This window comes from Lottia gigantea, assembly GCF_000327385.1.
Source record: "Lottia gigantea unplaced genomic scaffold LOTGIsca_18, whole genome shotgun sequence".
Taxonomy (NCBI): domain Eukaryota; kingdom Metazoa; phylum Mollusca; class Gastropoda; family Lottiidae; genus Lottia; species Lottia gigantea.
Window position 1 is genome coordinate 920015 of NW_008708301.1, and position 15776 is coordinate 935790.

General features: G+C 33.4%; 4 protein-coding genes across 4 annotated transcripts in view; 1 reads left to right on the forward strand and 3 right to left on the reverse strand.

Moving 5' to 3' along the window:
• The window catches only part of LOTGIDRAFT_158724 (hypothetical protein), a gene marked incomplete at both ends in the record, with an annotated part of 2337 nt that extends 1432 nt beyond the window's left edge, over nucleotides 1-905 (forward strand). Inside the window, one exon of the mRNA XM_009052167.1 lies at nucleotides 768-905. Coding sequence (XP_009050415.1) covers nucleotides 768-905 — 138 coding nt within the window. The remainder of the gene's footprint in view (nucleotides 1-767) is intronic.
• Nucleotides 906-2415: 1510 nt separating this feature from the next.
• Nucleotides 2416-4285, reverse strand: LOTGIDRAFT_158725 (hypothetical protein; the record flags this gene model as incomplete). The annotated part of the gene is made up of 2 exons (XM_009052168.1): nucleotides 2416-3776; nucleotides 3811-4285. 2 exons carry the CDS (start codon nucleotides 4283-4285, stop codon nucleotides 2416-2418), a joined length of 1836 nt encoding a protein of 611 aa, XP_009050416.1.
• A 1727-nt stretch (nucleotides 4286-6012) lies between these two features.
• Nucleotides 6013-7577, reverse strand: LOTGIDRAFT_158726 (hypothetical protein; the record flags this gene model as incomplete). Its single annotated transcript, XM_009052169.1, has 2 exons — nucleotides 6013-6287; nucleotides 6677-7577. 2 exons carry the CDS (start codon nucleotides 7575-7577, stop codon nucleotides 6013-6015), a joined length of 1176 nt encoding a protein of 391 aa, XP_009050417.1.
• A 6315-nt stretch (nucleotides 7578-13892) lies between these two features.
• On the reverse strand, nucleotides 13893-15208 carry LOTGIDRAFT_87736 (hypothetical protein; the record flags this gene model as incomplete). The annotated part of the gene is made up of 3 exons (XM_009052089.1): nucleotides 13893-13991; nucleotides 14210-14333; nucleotides 15162-15208. Coding segments are annotated over 3 exons (270 nt in total), but the record flags the coding sequence as incomplete, so codon positions are not given.
• Nucleotides 15209-15776: the final 568 nt, after the last annotated feature.

Consider the following 15776-nt stretch of genomic DNA (forward strand, 5'->3'; position numbering starts at 1 on the left):
AAAGAGGGATTAAGCAAATTAATAGATAAAATCGACACCGGAGAAATGAAGGTCAAACACAAGGGCGACGCCGTATTTTTTAAAAACATACGTTCGGGCGAGGGAATCTTCCTTTCAAAGTATAAAGGCAACGGGGTGATTTTTGGTACGAAAATGTAATAAATAAAAATGGGCAAAAAATTTAATCATTCAGAAATATTTCCTAATAACCCAATGCTCATGTGTATATGCGGTAGTTCCGGTTCTGGGAAAACTCATCTCACTTTTAACATGTTGACAACACCAAACCTTTTAGATTTCGATTCTCTGTATATCTACACAACAACACCAGAGCAATCGTATTATCAATTCCTCAAAGCTTTGGAATACATCTCGAAAGAAGAAGTTCAAGACATTTTTCACTACTACGAAAGCAACGAAGACTTGCAAGAGAACGCGGAAATAAAAGACATTTTAGACGGCTTTATCAAAGAAAAGAATCCTTCTCTGAAACCAACCGACGTCAAAGTGTTTCTTACTAAAAACGTCAACGATTTAGACTTGACTAAAATCGACAACCACCGAAAGAACTTGATTGTCTTTGACAACTGCGTAGCGCAAAGAAAACTGTTCAACAAGAATTCTTCACCAAAGGAAGACATCACAACTGTCACTGCATATACCAATTCCAATCTTTTTACGGGATGGATTCTATGTTCATTAGAAAAAATGCAAATTGTTTTTTATTATTTGAATTAAACGATAAAGATTTATCTCAAATCATTCAGTCTATAAATCACGGAATGGACAGAGATACATTTAAAAAGGTTTGTAAAGCTCAATGGAGAAACCCAGATGAACATGGATATGTATTTGTAAATACTAGAAAACCTGTGGGAGAAAGAGTTATGATCAATATATGTTAATTTTATTTTTTTAAAAATGACGGATTGGAATAATTTTTTAAAAAGAAATAGAGAATATATCAAAGCTAAGAATAAAATAAAGACCCAAGTTGAAAATAACAGATTACAACAATTCGGATTAACGGAAAATCTACAGACTCTATTCCAACCCATATTAAAAAGTCAAGAAGATATTAAAAAGAGACTCGTTATAGAACCCACACCTCATATAGAACCCAAACCGATTGAATATGGTGGTATTAAGACATTAGATGATATAAAACGTCTTTTTTCAAACCCTGACCCAGACTTACCAAAGAGCATTTCACCAATCGTTGATAATCAAGGTTTATTGTTTAATGGATTTAGAATAATATTTAGTCCAAATTCCCTTTTATTCAAAATCGACACAAAAGACTTTATATTTACATTAACGAGAGGGTTAATAGATTTAATGAATGGCGAGGACATTGAAATTGCCGATTACAAGGATTTAGTAGCATACTCAAAATTTCTACATGCGATCAGAAAATCAGGACCCGAAACAAGAAGATTGAAATCAGTTGAAACATATTTAAATAAAGTTATTCCTGATGAAGAGAAATCAGACGAATTATCCACCAATCATACAAGAAATAGACGAATTCGATGATATGGTGGCATCTGGGCAAGGTATAACATTTTTATCCGACGACAATATAGAATTGCTTAATAGATTAGAAATAATATTAGCGGCCATGAAGGAAGGTCATCGATCGGACAGACAATACAACGAAGTCAATGCCATATTAAAACGACTTTTGGAGAAAGAAATCATCACTAAAAAAGACTATATAAACGTAAATAAAGAACAATTATTCGTTATCACCCCGAATAAACCAGACATCAAATTGTCTCTAGACTACGAGTATGAACTCGATCGCAATAAACAGTACGAACTGGGATTAAAGTATTTCTCCGTTTACAATTCCATTAGAAACATCAACGAAAAAAACAATCAACTAAAAATATCGACGGATAACGGAGTTACGTTCGAAACCATAAGCTTACTACCGGGGAGCTACGTAGCCATCAACGAATACCTATCCGAATACGCAGGAAGCGTGAACGGCAAAAACAATATCGAATTCGAAGGTAATCTGAATCTGAACAAAATAAAACTGATCTTGAGGAATAACAGTCAAGTCGATTTCAACGTAGAAAATTCGTTGAATGCGTTACTAGGGTTCGATAAACGAATATACGCGCAATCGACATTGGCGCCGCACAAGGTCAACATCGAGAACGACATCGACGTGATCAACATTCACTGTAATTTGATCAACGGTGGATTTTTCAACAAGCACAAACGCCAAATCATATACAGCATACCGACTTTTACGGTGCCGATCGGATACAGAATTATAGAGAAACCGTTTCAAACGACCTATTTACCAGTCAATTCTTTCATGATCAAAGATATAAATCTGGAAATCAAAGACGGTAAAAACAGGTTCATAGACTTTGGCAACGAAGAAATTGTCATTCAACTTCATTTAAAACAATCTTCATTCTCTTCTTGATTAGAAAGATAATCGAAATCATCAAATTCATAGTTTTCGTCAAAACTATACTCATCTTTGTCGTTGTAAGGATACATAATTCCTTCACTGTTTGGTGGTTTTCTTTTAACATTATTCAAATAACTTCTAAAAACTTTAGTTTGTTTATCATTTGGAATAACTACCCCATTGGTGAAACTTTTTTCCCATGGTTTATTAAATTCGTTCGACACATCATGTCCGCTTGCTAACTGAACGTAATCTTCTACACTTATCTTATCATTAGAATAACCTTTAAACGTTTTCTTTTCTTTTAAAACACCATCAGAAGTTAGAACGATGTTGTATTTGACTTTTGGTGCTAAATATAAACCAAATATAATTCCACCGTCACCGTAATCGTTTTTACCTTTGCAATAGTCTTTTTCGGAGACCAAACCAGCTCTGTTTAGTTTTTTCCAATTTTTGGATGAAATGTACAAACTATCGGTGTCGGTATAGTATATTTCGGGTTTATAAAATCCATTTATGACGTGAATGAAATTGTTCATTATTTTTTTACTGTGAGATAAAACGAATGACCCCAAATGACTAGGTGTTAGTCGTGTAGATTTACTGTCTTCGATAGTAATCTCTTTTTCTTCAATTTCTGTTTCAACAATATATTGAGTATCATTAATTTTCTCATAGGTTTTAACGCGTGAATCAAAGTTGGCCTGTAAAGTTGCTTCATTCCATAAATGTCTAGTTGTGAATATGTCTTTCTGAATTGATTTACCATACAAGGAATTACCTAATAATTTCATGCAATTACTACCCACGATATTACCTTCTCGTTTATATTTATTTCTTAAATCTCTCAAAATTAAAATATAATCTCTATAGGGTGGAGTTTTAAAATTTTCTTCGTAAACTATACCATCTAATATTCTAATAATTCGTCCACCGGCTTTCACTATTTCTTGAATATCGACCGATGTTAAAACGTCGTGACAGAAACCATTTCTGAACCTGATTTTGTTACCCGTTTCCTTTTTACCTTCTTTATTCGTGAAAGTGATTTTATCTTTAGCTGATATCGGTTGGAAGAACGTGTTTTTGGGATAGTCAAACCACACTGTTAAAATAGCTGTTCTAGGTCTGAATTTTTGTTTATTGAAGAGTTTTACAAATTCTTTTTCTTCTAGTGGTAGAAACGGTCTTCCACTTTCGGCTCTCGGATATTCACTGTCTAAATCCGACATGGCGGAAGCGTATAAACCGTTAGCATCAAATGCCATTAGTTTAGTACATTCTATTTTTTTAAGTCTCGAAAGAACTTCCGTTTTGTCTTTTGTGCTTGCGCTGTATTCTTTGAATAAATCAATTATGTTATTACTATTCACTTTGTGAAATATATTCCTTTAATACGTTACAAATTTCATCCATTTTGTTCGTTTCAAATGATTTTCTATTTGCCGAAACTCTTCCTCCTTTAATAGATCGTCTGATAAAATTTCTTATAAAAGGATTAGTGTGCGAATAAACTTTTTCTATATTTTCTTTTTCGGTATGTTTCGCAACCATTCTAGTAGTTTCATACCATTCTTCTTCCACCATTTCTTTATCGTAATGATATAAATAATACCAACCCTTTAAAGATAAAGATGGAGCCGTTAGATTATTGGACATATTTTGGTTTACAACTTCTTTCGTGACTTGGTTGTATTTTATCAAACAAGCACCCAAACAGAAAGTGTCTCTCTTAGCGTAAGGTTCCCATTCGTGTCTCAATTCCTCCCAGTTGTCTCGCGTGTATTTAGGATATCTACGTCGGCAATCTTTCTCAAATTCGCGGGAAGATTGGAAGAATTTCCCCATGCTGCCAAACTAGAGGATTCGTGTTGATAGGAACACGTGAAATTAATATGTTGTAAATAATTACCCTTTCTTTTTGTCTTTTCCATTTTTTCTGTAAATCTTCATCCGTGTATGGATTAGATAAAGGAAAAGATAGAATTCCTCTGGGTGTTTTTAAAGGGCAATGCGTTAGTTTTTTTTGCATTTTTAAGCACGATCCAGTTGTCGAATCCACTGCCGTTATGAGAAATTAATATTAATCTCTTTCTATCATATTGACCTAAATATTTCAACATTTGATCGATGCAATCTGTACCTACAAATATTTCTACTACATTCATTAGTTTATCATAAAATTCTTCTGGAATGGGATCTGGCGGCTTTAAATCTGGAAAGAGATTATTTATTCTGTTTAACATTTTCCTTAGTTTTTCTAAATTAATTAAAGTGCAGGCATAAGGAATTGCTCTTCGCGTGTCTTTTTCAGAATACGTTTCGCAATCCCAAGCGAATAACGCATCATCACTCATACTCTAAAGCACGTTTAGTTTGAGGGGTGAAACCTGTGTTACTGCGTTATCGTCTCTACACGTTTTCCACACCTGTTCGTAATTGTCTTCTATTTCTTGAATACCCAAACTTTTTTGGCTTCTTCTAATCAAACAGAAATGCGAGTTGTGTAAGTAAAAAACCCAATCTAATTCATCGTGAACGTCTCTGGGGTGAAAATGTCTGTTTTTGGGATTATAAATTTGAAACGAAGTGTTGAATTTCTTGTTGAATTCATTCATTCTAGCACAAGTCATCACTCCTTTTCTATTTGCTTTTGAAAACCCGTTGATGTATTCTTGAAATTCTCTCGTGTAGTCTTCGTTTAAAACACGATTGACGCATTTGATAAAACAGTGACCATCTGTAGGTATGTAACAATTTTCGCCTTCGTATTCATTGATCTTTTTAAGCAGATCAGTTCCTCCTCTGCCAACTCTCGACCTTTTTATTTCTTGGAAATTGTCTTTCATTAAAATTATTTTTCCTGTAAAATACCAATCGGAAGCATCGGATTTTTTGTCCATATTTGAAAAGATATTGTGAAAGGTTTTGGCATTGAAACCGAGGAGTGACATGTATTGTCTGTGATTCCCTTCCTCGACTATCTCTCCATCTATTTTAATTTGTCCTTTGAATGTTTTAAATTTATCAGAGATAGCCTTGATAACATCGGAAAAAAGGGCGTTTTCTATCAGTGTTTCATCAAGTTCGATTTTATTCATATTTTTTTAAGTGTATATTTTTGATAATTTCTTTATTTTGACCGCTGATATTTCTGTATGGAATTTGTCCAAAATTTCATTGAATTCTTGTAATTCTTCAACTGTTATGTTCTTGTCTTCTCTCGATCTTTCGAAAAAGATGTACAATTGATTAAGATACATATTCAAGATTTCCGTTTTCTTTTTATAATGAGCTTTCTTTTTACTTGTGAAACCTAAAGTGATGAGACCGCAAGAAGTCGTTTGAACGGCTGTTAATGCAGCCAATACGGTTGGGACGATGACCGGAAGCATTAATCCACCTGTCACGGCCGTTGCCACCGTTACTCCTACCGTTAGAACTGTGCTCACTGTTTTGAAAAAAGAATCGATTCTACTCCATGTTTTCCTGCATGAATTGCACTGTCTCAACTTTATTTTCAACTCTTCTTGTTTGTCTATCATGTATTGTTGTCTGCTTTCGAGTTCCATTTTTTAAGTCGTTAAATTAAGTGAATTTCCGATAAATGGAACCACGGAATATCGTATAGAACATTGTTGTTTGGCCTTATTATTAAATTTTCGGGTACTAAAAGTAAAAACATTTACGCGTACTAACGACATTTCTTTTTTCGTATGGTCCTCTTTAAGATGATAGGAATATTTTCTTTTTTCTTTTTCGATGTTTATCTTGGCTCTAGAAATAAAACCACCACCTTTAAGGATGAAGTCGGAACTTTTATGAACATCGATCGAGGTGTATTTTCCACCTAAAACAAAATACAGTTTTACGTATTCAAAGTCTGTTGTTCGTAAAAACTCGTGACTGCTCGATTCTATTGGTCCGGGTACGTATACGGGTATTATAAATGGAATTTTGACAATGTTTGTTAATTGTGGATTTTCCGTCTCCAGTATCATATCCAAATCTTTGATTCCAATGATATCCTTATCATTTTCTACTTCCATTTTAAAGGTGTCTACATATTTACCATTTTCGTTTCAATTTCCTGATCCCTTTTATCAATCAAACGTATATTCTCTTCCAAATTACCATCATTGAATAATGAAATATGTTTAACGCCCTTACCGGTTTGTTTGAAGACTACTTTATTGACTTTAACCTTCACGGGAAACTCTATTTGAATCAGACAATTACCTCGAAAAGAAAACTCTTGCGTTTCGCCGATATCGAATACGTTTTTAGGTTCTCCGTATGCGAGAGAACCCACTTTTATTTCTGCTTTGAATCCGTATTTGTTTGATTTATAAATTTGGTCTTTTCTATCGAAGACAGTGTCACTTTCGAATGGAAGATTGAAATAATACGATTTGTCCGTGACAATAGCTTCTAATTTGCTCAACTTTCTCTCTTGTCTCAAAAAATCGTCATGAATTCTAGATACTAAAAGATTGACCTGTTCTTTAATATAATTTTTCATATCATCTCGAAATTTATTTTGAAGAAAGTTTTTAATCACACCCACTTCTTTTTCTAATTCGTCCGTGATTTTAGTATCCAAAGCAGTCAATTGTTGTTTCAACGTATCTTTGTCAATGGGAAGTGTGTTAATTATATCTTGAACATCTGATTTTTGCTTCGCGATCTTTTCGTTCAAATTGGATATCGAATTTTTTAACTCGGTTTTGTCCGCGGTCTTGTCTAGTTCTGCTAGCAATTCACCAAGTTTTCTTTCCAAAGCGGTTAGTTTTCGTTTCAATCTATCCTCGTTTACATTTGGGTTGTCTATTAAACGTTGGACGTCTATTTTTACCTTCGTAATCTTATCGTCTAATTTAGATATTAAATTTTGCAACTGACTTGTTTTATCCACTTGAATTAGACGTTTCAAACTCGTTAACTCTTGTTGTAGTTTGGGTTCGTCCACAAGATTTTTAATATTTCGTCTGATGAATCTTTTCACGTCATTTATTCTATTTTCAACATGGTCCTTATCTACTTGAATTGCGTTTATTTGATCCAGTAAATATTTCTTGTTCACGGCATCGTTATTTTTAGATTCTAGAAGTAAAGACCCTAATCCAAACTTGTTTGCCATTTTTATTGAGTTAAATTTATTATAATTTCTTCAAACTTTTCTCCCAAACTCAACCGATATAAAACCCAAAGCGACAGCTGTCCACACAGCTTTTGTCCTGGCATTTGAATTTGAAACGTAGAACATTTGATTGGTTTGCTAGTTAATTTCGTTATCTCTTCTGTCGGTTCTAGACCGAAAGAATCAAAGAAATAAAAGTTATTCGAAGAATCTTTTTGTAAAACAGAGTGATGAACTCCTTTTTGATCCGACGTGTGAATGTTTGTGATGGCGTAAAATTTACCTTTCTTGTATTTCAGGTCATCAATTTCATCTCGCATGCCAATAACTCCTTGGCCCATTTCACAAGTTGAAAATTTGTCGTCGTGTCTTTTCCGTATTTATAGAGAAATGCATTCATTTTTTAAGTTGATTTTTTTTAGGTGTTTTTCGAAGTAGGCGGAAAGTATTGCTGAAGACCCAATTGACGAAATATATACGTAGTTTGTGTTTGAAAAAACTTGTATAACATTCTGATAAAACACATTCAGTAATATTTTGAAGATAAATTTACATTTAAATTTAAAAAATCTTAATTTAAGAGAGCGTAAATGCTTGTCGACATCTTAATTTCTTAACCTTTCATCTAAATCTTCATTTTCGAGATTCATTTTTAAAAGTCAGTTTTTTGAAGTTCATTTTGATAAAACCTTCCTATGATTTGTTCTTTGTCTTGATCTATCAATTCATATCTATCAATTCATACGTGGGAGGTGATGTGTTGTTTACTTTATCAACGATGAATATCTCGTTAGTCCAATAGCCGACGTAACCTTTCTGAAACAATGATTAATATCTAAAAATACGAACTCGATCTCCAACTTTGAATTTGGGTTTAATATTCAAATTGCTAATCTCGTTTTCAAAGATGTTTCGAGTGTTGACGGACTTTATGATATTCGGGTTATTAGATGCTTGCGTTGGCGTCACACCTATAGACGAATGTATTTTGTTATGGTATTCGTCGACAACAACTGGTAATATTTTAAGCCATTTTTTGAGATTTCAATTCCGTGAATTTCTTGAATAATTTGCTTTAAGAGTCCTGTTGAATCTTTCTATCACTACGGCTTTACCTTCGTTATGCGTGCTGTAAATTACAAACCCCAGAGATTTCACATTTCTGTTGTAGAATTCGCTTCCTTTATCAACCCACAACTTTAGGGGTTGTCTGTCGGATTGTTTCATTATGGTTTCGAATGCTTGTTTGACAGTCAGACCCGATTTGTTTTTCAAGGGAAAGACCCAAGCGTATCTCGTGTATATGTCGATCACCGTCAAACAATACTTGTATCCTCTCTCGACTGGCATGTTGATTAAATTGGCTGACCAAATTTCATCTTTATCAAAAACTTTGACTTTGAGGTAATGTTTGTTTTTTCGAAATTCTTTGTGAATCTCGTCTGCTATGCCCATACCCAATTTCAATTTTGCCTTCAAGAGTTTTATGATAAGAGCCCTCTGTAATTTCTCTTTGAAAGTGGGATTGGGAATATTTTCGAGTTCGTCTATCATTTGTTTGTCTGCTTGGTGTCTGAATGTTACGTCTTTATTTCTGTACAGTATGTCGTGTTTGAGCGCTGCTGCGTCAACTCTATTAACGGGTTCTTCCCCTGGTTTGGGATTATCATTTTCGTCTAAACGCAGATCTAATCTCGTGCCTGGACCTGTATAATTGTGGCCTGGGAGATGTTTTTCTCCGGGATATTTTGCCCATCGGAATCCAGGAAGAGAACCCAATGACTTTTGAATGTCTCCCGCACCGAAATACGTTTTAGGAGGATGGACATTTATTAACGACATATTTGTTCAACATATATTTTTAATACGAAAGATTTAATACAAGGAGGAAATTTGTTGTTTGAGACAAAATTGGCCACTTTGGGGATGAGAGATGTTAGCGCAGAGAAGAAACCGTCTCCTTCGAATTTTTTTTGTTCGTGTTTTAAAATTAAAGACATTTTTAATGCGGTTATTTTATACTGTATTATTATTAGTGATTCTTGTCTGTGGTTTGGGTAATTTATATGGAGTCTGTTATAATACAGTTTGGAGGAGTTTGTTATAATACAGTTTGGGGAGTCTGTTATAATACATTTTAACAGTTGTGTCTTTTCGGATATGACGCATTGAAAAAGCTGCGCATGCGCAGAAGTGAAATGCGTCATATCTGAAAAGACATATACTACTAGTACAAAAATGTCAATAAAGAAGATTTAATACTATACAGTTTATACAATAGAGCTAACACAGTAGTGTTGATAAAATAGAGGTAAATACAGTAGAGTTAATACATTTGGGTATATACTGTTAGAGTAAATACAGTTAATATGTATAGTGGTAATATGTATAGAGTTAATACAGCAAAGTTATTACAGTAGGTTAAATACAGTAGAGTTAATAACACCCCCCCCCCCCCCACTCCTTTGGCTCCGCCCTTGAACACAATAGGGCTCATACAGAAAAGGAGTAAAGTTTTTACAAAACAGTTAATACAATACAGTTAATACAATAGTGTTAATACAGTAGAGTTAATACAGAAGAGTTAATACAGTAGAGTTAATACAATAGTGTTAATACAATAGAGTTAATACAAAAAAGTTTATACAGTAGATTAACATACCAATTTCTATAAAATGTTTTATTTTGGTTTGTATAGCCGGGGTTAATTTCCCAGTACAATGAAGATATGCCCAGATATAGATATTGGGTACAAACTTAATCATATTCTGTTCTCCACAACCAGATGGCCTTCTGATCCATTTGTTAATATCCTGCAGAGCCGAGCTGAGTGGATCTCCTACAAATAACAATAAGCAATTTTTAGTTATTTAACTGTAAAGCATCTTACAGTTATTTATAGATTCCGATCAAATGTCTGTAGTATTTCAATAAACGTTACTAATAAAACCGTGACAAAATTTAGCGTTCAACCGGTACATACATGTGTACAATGAACGTGTGAACTCATTGTGTATACTGGAGAAGCTTTTTTCAATTCTATTCTTAGCAATTGTGCTTTCAAAATTAGAAGACTTGAAATTACTTTCTTAATGTGCATTACTTTCCTTGGGATTCTTAGAGGGAATATGTATAGGAAAAGAAATACCTGGTTTGGGATATTTGTGAAAGAATCATGCGATTTTCTTACCTTTCTTTTACTTGTGAAGATTATTTAAATATATTCAAGACTCAATAAACCACCCAAAATGACGCATCTGTCCCTTTAAGGACATGATGCAATTCCAAAATCAAGTGCATCCCTCATTCAGCATGTAAAATGGTTTGTCTCTCAGGGTCATTGCACCAAAGAAATTCCTTCCGGGGGTGTTAAAAATGGAAGCCTGGGGAGTTCTTTGGTCATGGTTTAATGCAATTTTCAATCCATTGACAAATCGTAGATGTATACTGACAGCCGAAGAAGTTGTAAATGCTATCGCTTCAGTCGTTAAACGCAGAGCAATTGTGAGGACTGAGAGCTTGGGAAACAAGTTCCGTGCATCTTGAGAATTCGTGTCCATAATGACAATTGGTAATTGAACAATGGCGGTCATTGTGTTTTAACACCTGGATAGCAACCCTCTCTGAAAGAGTAGTTCCTGGGGAACTGTTATGCCAAATTTAGTGCTTGTATCACCAAGCAAACGATTATTATGACTGTTTCAGCTATCTGCGGCTCAAACGAAAATAACTCTTTTGTGAATTAAATTCTAATAATTCTCATAACGTAATAATGATAAATATTTCAATGAAGATATTATTAAACTAATCATGTAATTCATTAGTGAGATAAGGTAAATTACCATAAGCAGTAACGACAACTTTCTATGAATCTGGTACAACATTACTGGGATATCGTATTTCTACGCTTCTATTGAAATAATTCTGTTCAACCAAATCTACAATCACTACTTCATTGTATTCTTGTGGTATTCCTTCAACCTATTAAAGATATTGTTAAGAAAATAACGGTCTAAATAATAACAGTGGTATTTAATGAATGACCTGAACATTTTTTCAGTTTATTGATGTATAAACAGAAAAACCTGTGTACACTGTATAAATCCGCGTATACAACTCGAATACGTGTTTAAATATTTATCTAAAATTGCAACAAACTAAGGCACAAAAAAAATAACTAAAATTTTAACATATCGTTATTGAACTGATACTAACAATAGAGACGTCCTAGAGAACAGCCAATCAACAATAAGTAGGTCACCTATTTATAGTCTACTGTCTACTGCTTGAAAGTTGACGGAGCGGCCACATTCAAAGTTCAATTATTGAAAGCCGAGTTCCAGATAAGTCCAAAAATCATGATTTTGTTGATATTTGAAGACTCCACATTCGAAGAATTTTGGAAAATGCCGTAATCATGTGATCTGTTGCCGTTCGAAGGAAAGATATCGACGATGTGTCAAACTCAATGATAAAAGTAGTCCGTTAAGGGGCGGAGCTTATATTTACATTCCGTTTACACAGATATAAACCGAATTCACGTGATCGCTGTTATCCATTCAAATTGCGTGATACCGTGTAAACGGCATCGCGATTCAATTATATATATATATGTACAAGCACGCGAAAAAAGAAGACAAAACAAACGACTCACTGAAACTTTCAGTCGGTCATTTATACCATAACATTACAAATTTAAAACCGTATGTCAGCACAGATTCTTTTACGACAGGAAACAAATTCATAAAATTTAAACTGTGGTCTGATATTACCCTAATTGTTATATTAAAGAAAGAATTCAAACCCAATGTGTTTCCCATAAAATTCACACAATACGAGCGCAAGTATTCTTGTTATAATATCTATGACCACAAAATTAGTTACCTCAACAAGCATTGGCTTTATAATCCTATCACCAGCTTGTAATGTAACAGTTCTAGCATAAACTTGTAGATCGATAAATCCAAGTTCCAGAAATCTAACAGTAAAATAAGCAGTAGCAACTCCATCTTTAGGTACCTAAAATAAACGAGGGTATATATAATATTTGTAAGACATTTAGAAGTATCACGGCACATTAAGAAACAACAATTTTTTGGATATGGACTTTTATTTATTATTTGAACACAACGTTTCATTACTCATACATGTGACGTTCTCAAGTGATGATTAACCATAAAAATAGGATATTAACATCTTACAGCTATAAGTATTTTTATGTAGGTATATATGTATAAAGAAACCAGCGCAAGCGTCCGCAAGAATCAATAAATTGACTAATGTTTATTATTTTTGTCTCTGTTACCATGGACTCGACTTCAAATCCGTCAGCATCAACTTGAATAATAACAAAGCCTTTTGGATTCTCTAACATTACTTCAGCCTGAAGACATATTAAAGGTTATATACATTGCATGTCTACGGTGGTTCGTATACGACATCATTTATTTTTTTTAATTTTTAATGAAAAAAAACTGGAATATAATTAGAAAACATAATTTTGAATTAAAAACTTGTATTTTCACTCGGATGAAAACTCTAGAATTTTGAATTAAAAACTTGAATTTCCACCCGTGTGAAAATACAAGTTTTCATTTCAAAATTATTTCTTGTAATTATATTCCAGTTTTTTAAATTAGAATTGAAAAAATAAATAATATTTCCATTTTCAAGAAAGGGTTAGTGCAGCAGTTGAGATCTCTTGAAAGTATAGAAAAGTTGGTAATTCCAGTAACCAATATTATATAGTTAATTTAATTCTAGAGCATCAAAATTGTATTCATTGACATTTAATATACGGAATTAAAAAAATGGACATGGTTGCAGCTGGTACAGATTATTGAATATTGAAAATAACATGTTATTGATGAAAAACGTCTTACCCCGCTTACATAATTCACAAACATACAACGTGTTTAATGTATCTCAATACTAATTTCTAATCCATTATTGCAATATCTTTACAACACTTGGCATGTATATATTTTACAAAAAAGAGGTCAAGTGGAAACTTGTGCAGTTTGCGATTAATTTTAGTTAAAAAGCTTGAGCGACATATATCAATTATGATCAAAAGCAAAGAGAGAACTCCGGCAGTTCCGAAACGATTTTGAAAATATATATTCACAGAAACCGACTAGAGGTACTTTGGTTTTCAACGCAAAAAAAATGTTAAAGTTTCGTTCAGAAACTGAATGCCGGTTTGACGTGATCCACTATAATATATTATTCCCATGGTCAATGGGTTTCATTTGACGCAATGTTAAAGTATAATTTCCATAGCCAAGCCAATATACAAACCTCTGTATCAAAGCCCAGATAGTTAAACACACTGGCTTTTATAACCAGTTCTTCTCCTCTAACAACAGAATAGGGCAGATTTAACATCACAAAAAACTCTCTAAACGCTGTCAGCTGTAAGATAGAAGTATCATCAACGGTAGATACATGTAAAACAAATATGGCCATGGAAGAGATGGTGCTATAATTTACGTGATAAAAGTTGAAAGTATATTATAAGTATTAGATACTTTATGCCAAGATCCTTAAGTGTTCATGATATATTAAAAATTGAAGGAAGCATAGTAAAATAGGGTTATAGAATATGGAATCATGTGGAATGTTATATTCACCTCAGCTATTTCTGACGTCATACCAACTCCTATTGAGGGATTAGGACTGATAGCAAAGGCACTGGCAACCCACGTTGTGATAGTGTCTGTTACCTTTAATGTGAAGTTGGCGATCCCTGTAGAGCTGCAATACACAAATAATAAATTAGAAATTGTCGTACAGAACCGATCTATTGCAATTTATCTGTTTATATTCTATGTCGATTTAAAACATCGTCATTAGATAAAAAAAAAAAAGTGGAGGTAGAATAAGAATCAATTTTTCAATTTTTTTCTCTGGTATAAACGGAAAAACTTGAAGGTAAACCATGAATTCCATTAAAATCTTCGCGATTAGTTAGGTCATAAAACGGTGGAATTGCAGGAACCACAGACGTCTGATTGAAAATTGATGCTATCAGTGTGCCTGATACACATAAACAAATTTATAAAACCTCTTAACAATCCCTTTTTAATTAGATTTTAAATCGTTATTTAGGTTTCTGGACAATCTTCTCTTGTCGTTAATGATATGCTCGTGCTTTAATATATAAAAGAAATAAGGTGATGTGCTGATTTAATCATTTCTGGTATATTGAATTACGGTATTAGAAAGTGTTATTGTGTATTTATAGGGTCTTATATGATAGTCACACATAAACTTCTGAGACATACTATTACGATCAATACTGAAGTTAAGATTCTCATGATCAATCTTTCTTTGTGTATAACGTCTTCTTGAGGTAAAGGCATCCAAAAATGTGTAGATTCTTTCATAGAATACTGCACTAAACATATTTGATATTGGACTTTCGAACGTCTCGAGTGTCACAGAAGAGGTTCATTTCAAAGGCCGAAAACGTTTTTCTAGACGAGACAGGTTTTAAGAATTCACTGTCAGTGAACACCGTATAGGCTTGTTAAAAATGATATAATAAAAACGAAATAATAAAATAATGAAATAATATCTAACCCAGCATTTTGGGAGTCCCAAAGCCATGTTTCTGGAAAGAATAATCTAGCAGGAACTTCTTCAAAATTACTTGATGTAGCTTCATAAGGTGTTCCGGTGGTTGTTGGTAGTGCAGGTGCTATAGAAAACAAAAATGATTTTTCAGTTAATACAAAATGGTAAATAATAAACATAAATCATAGTCCAAATGTCCTAAACAAATCAACGTAAATTCCAGTTTTAGAATAAATTGGACTTTGAGTTCTCTGTGGTCGATGTTAAAGTTGTTCTTTTAAGTACAGTGTCTTCAGAATATTTTGAACCATTTGTATGCCGGAAACCAGGCTTTTATAGATATCTAATCATATTTCCTCCCATGACCTAATCCAATATTATATTCATTTGTGGTTTTCAGTTGATATGAGTGTTGATAAATTAAAGAGAAAATAAGAGTTTACTAGATGGGAAGAGGAAACATGGCTCTGGCTCTTGGTATCTATAGACCAAAGCATCAGTTATTACATCTAAACCAATACTCTATTAAAAAAACAAAGATTACATTTGAAAATCAGAATTATATGACGACAGATCCATTTATGTGAGCAATATCCTTCCCTCCTTTTCTCTGTCAAAAGA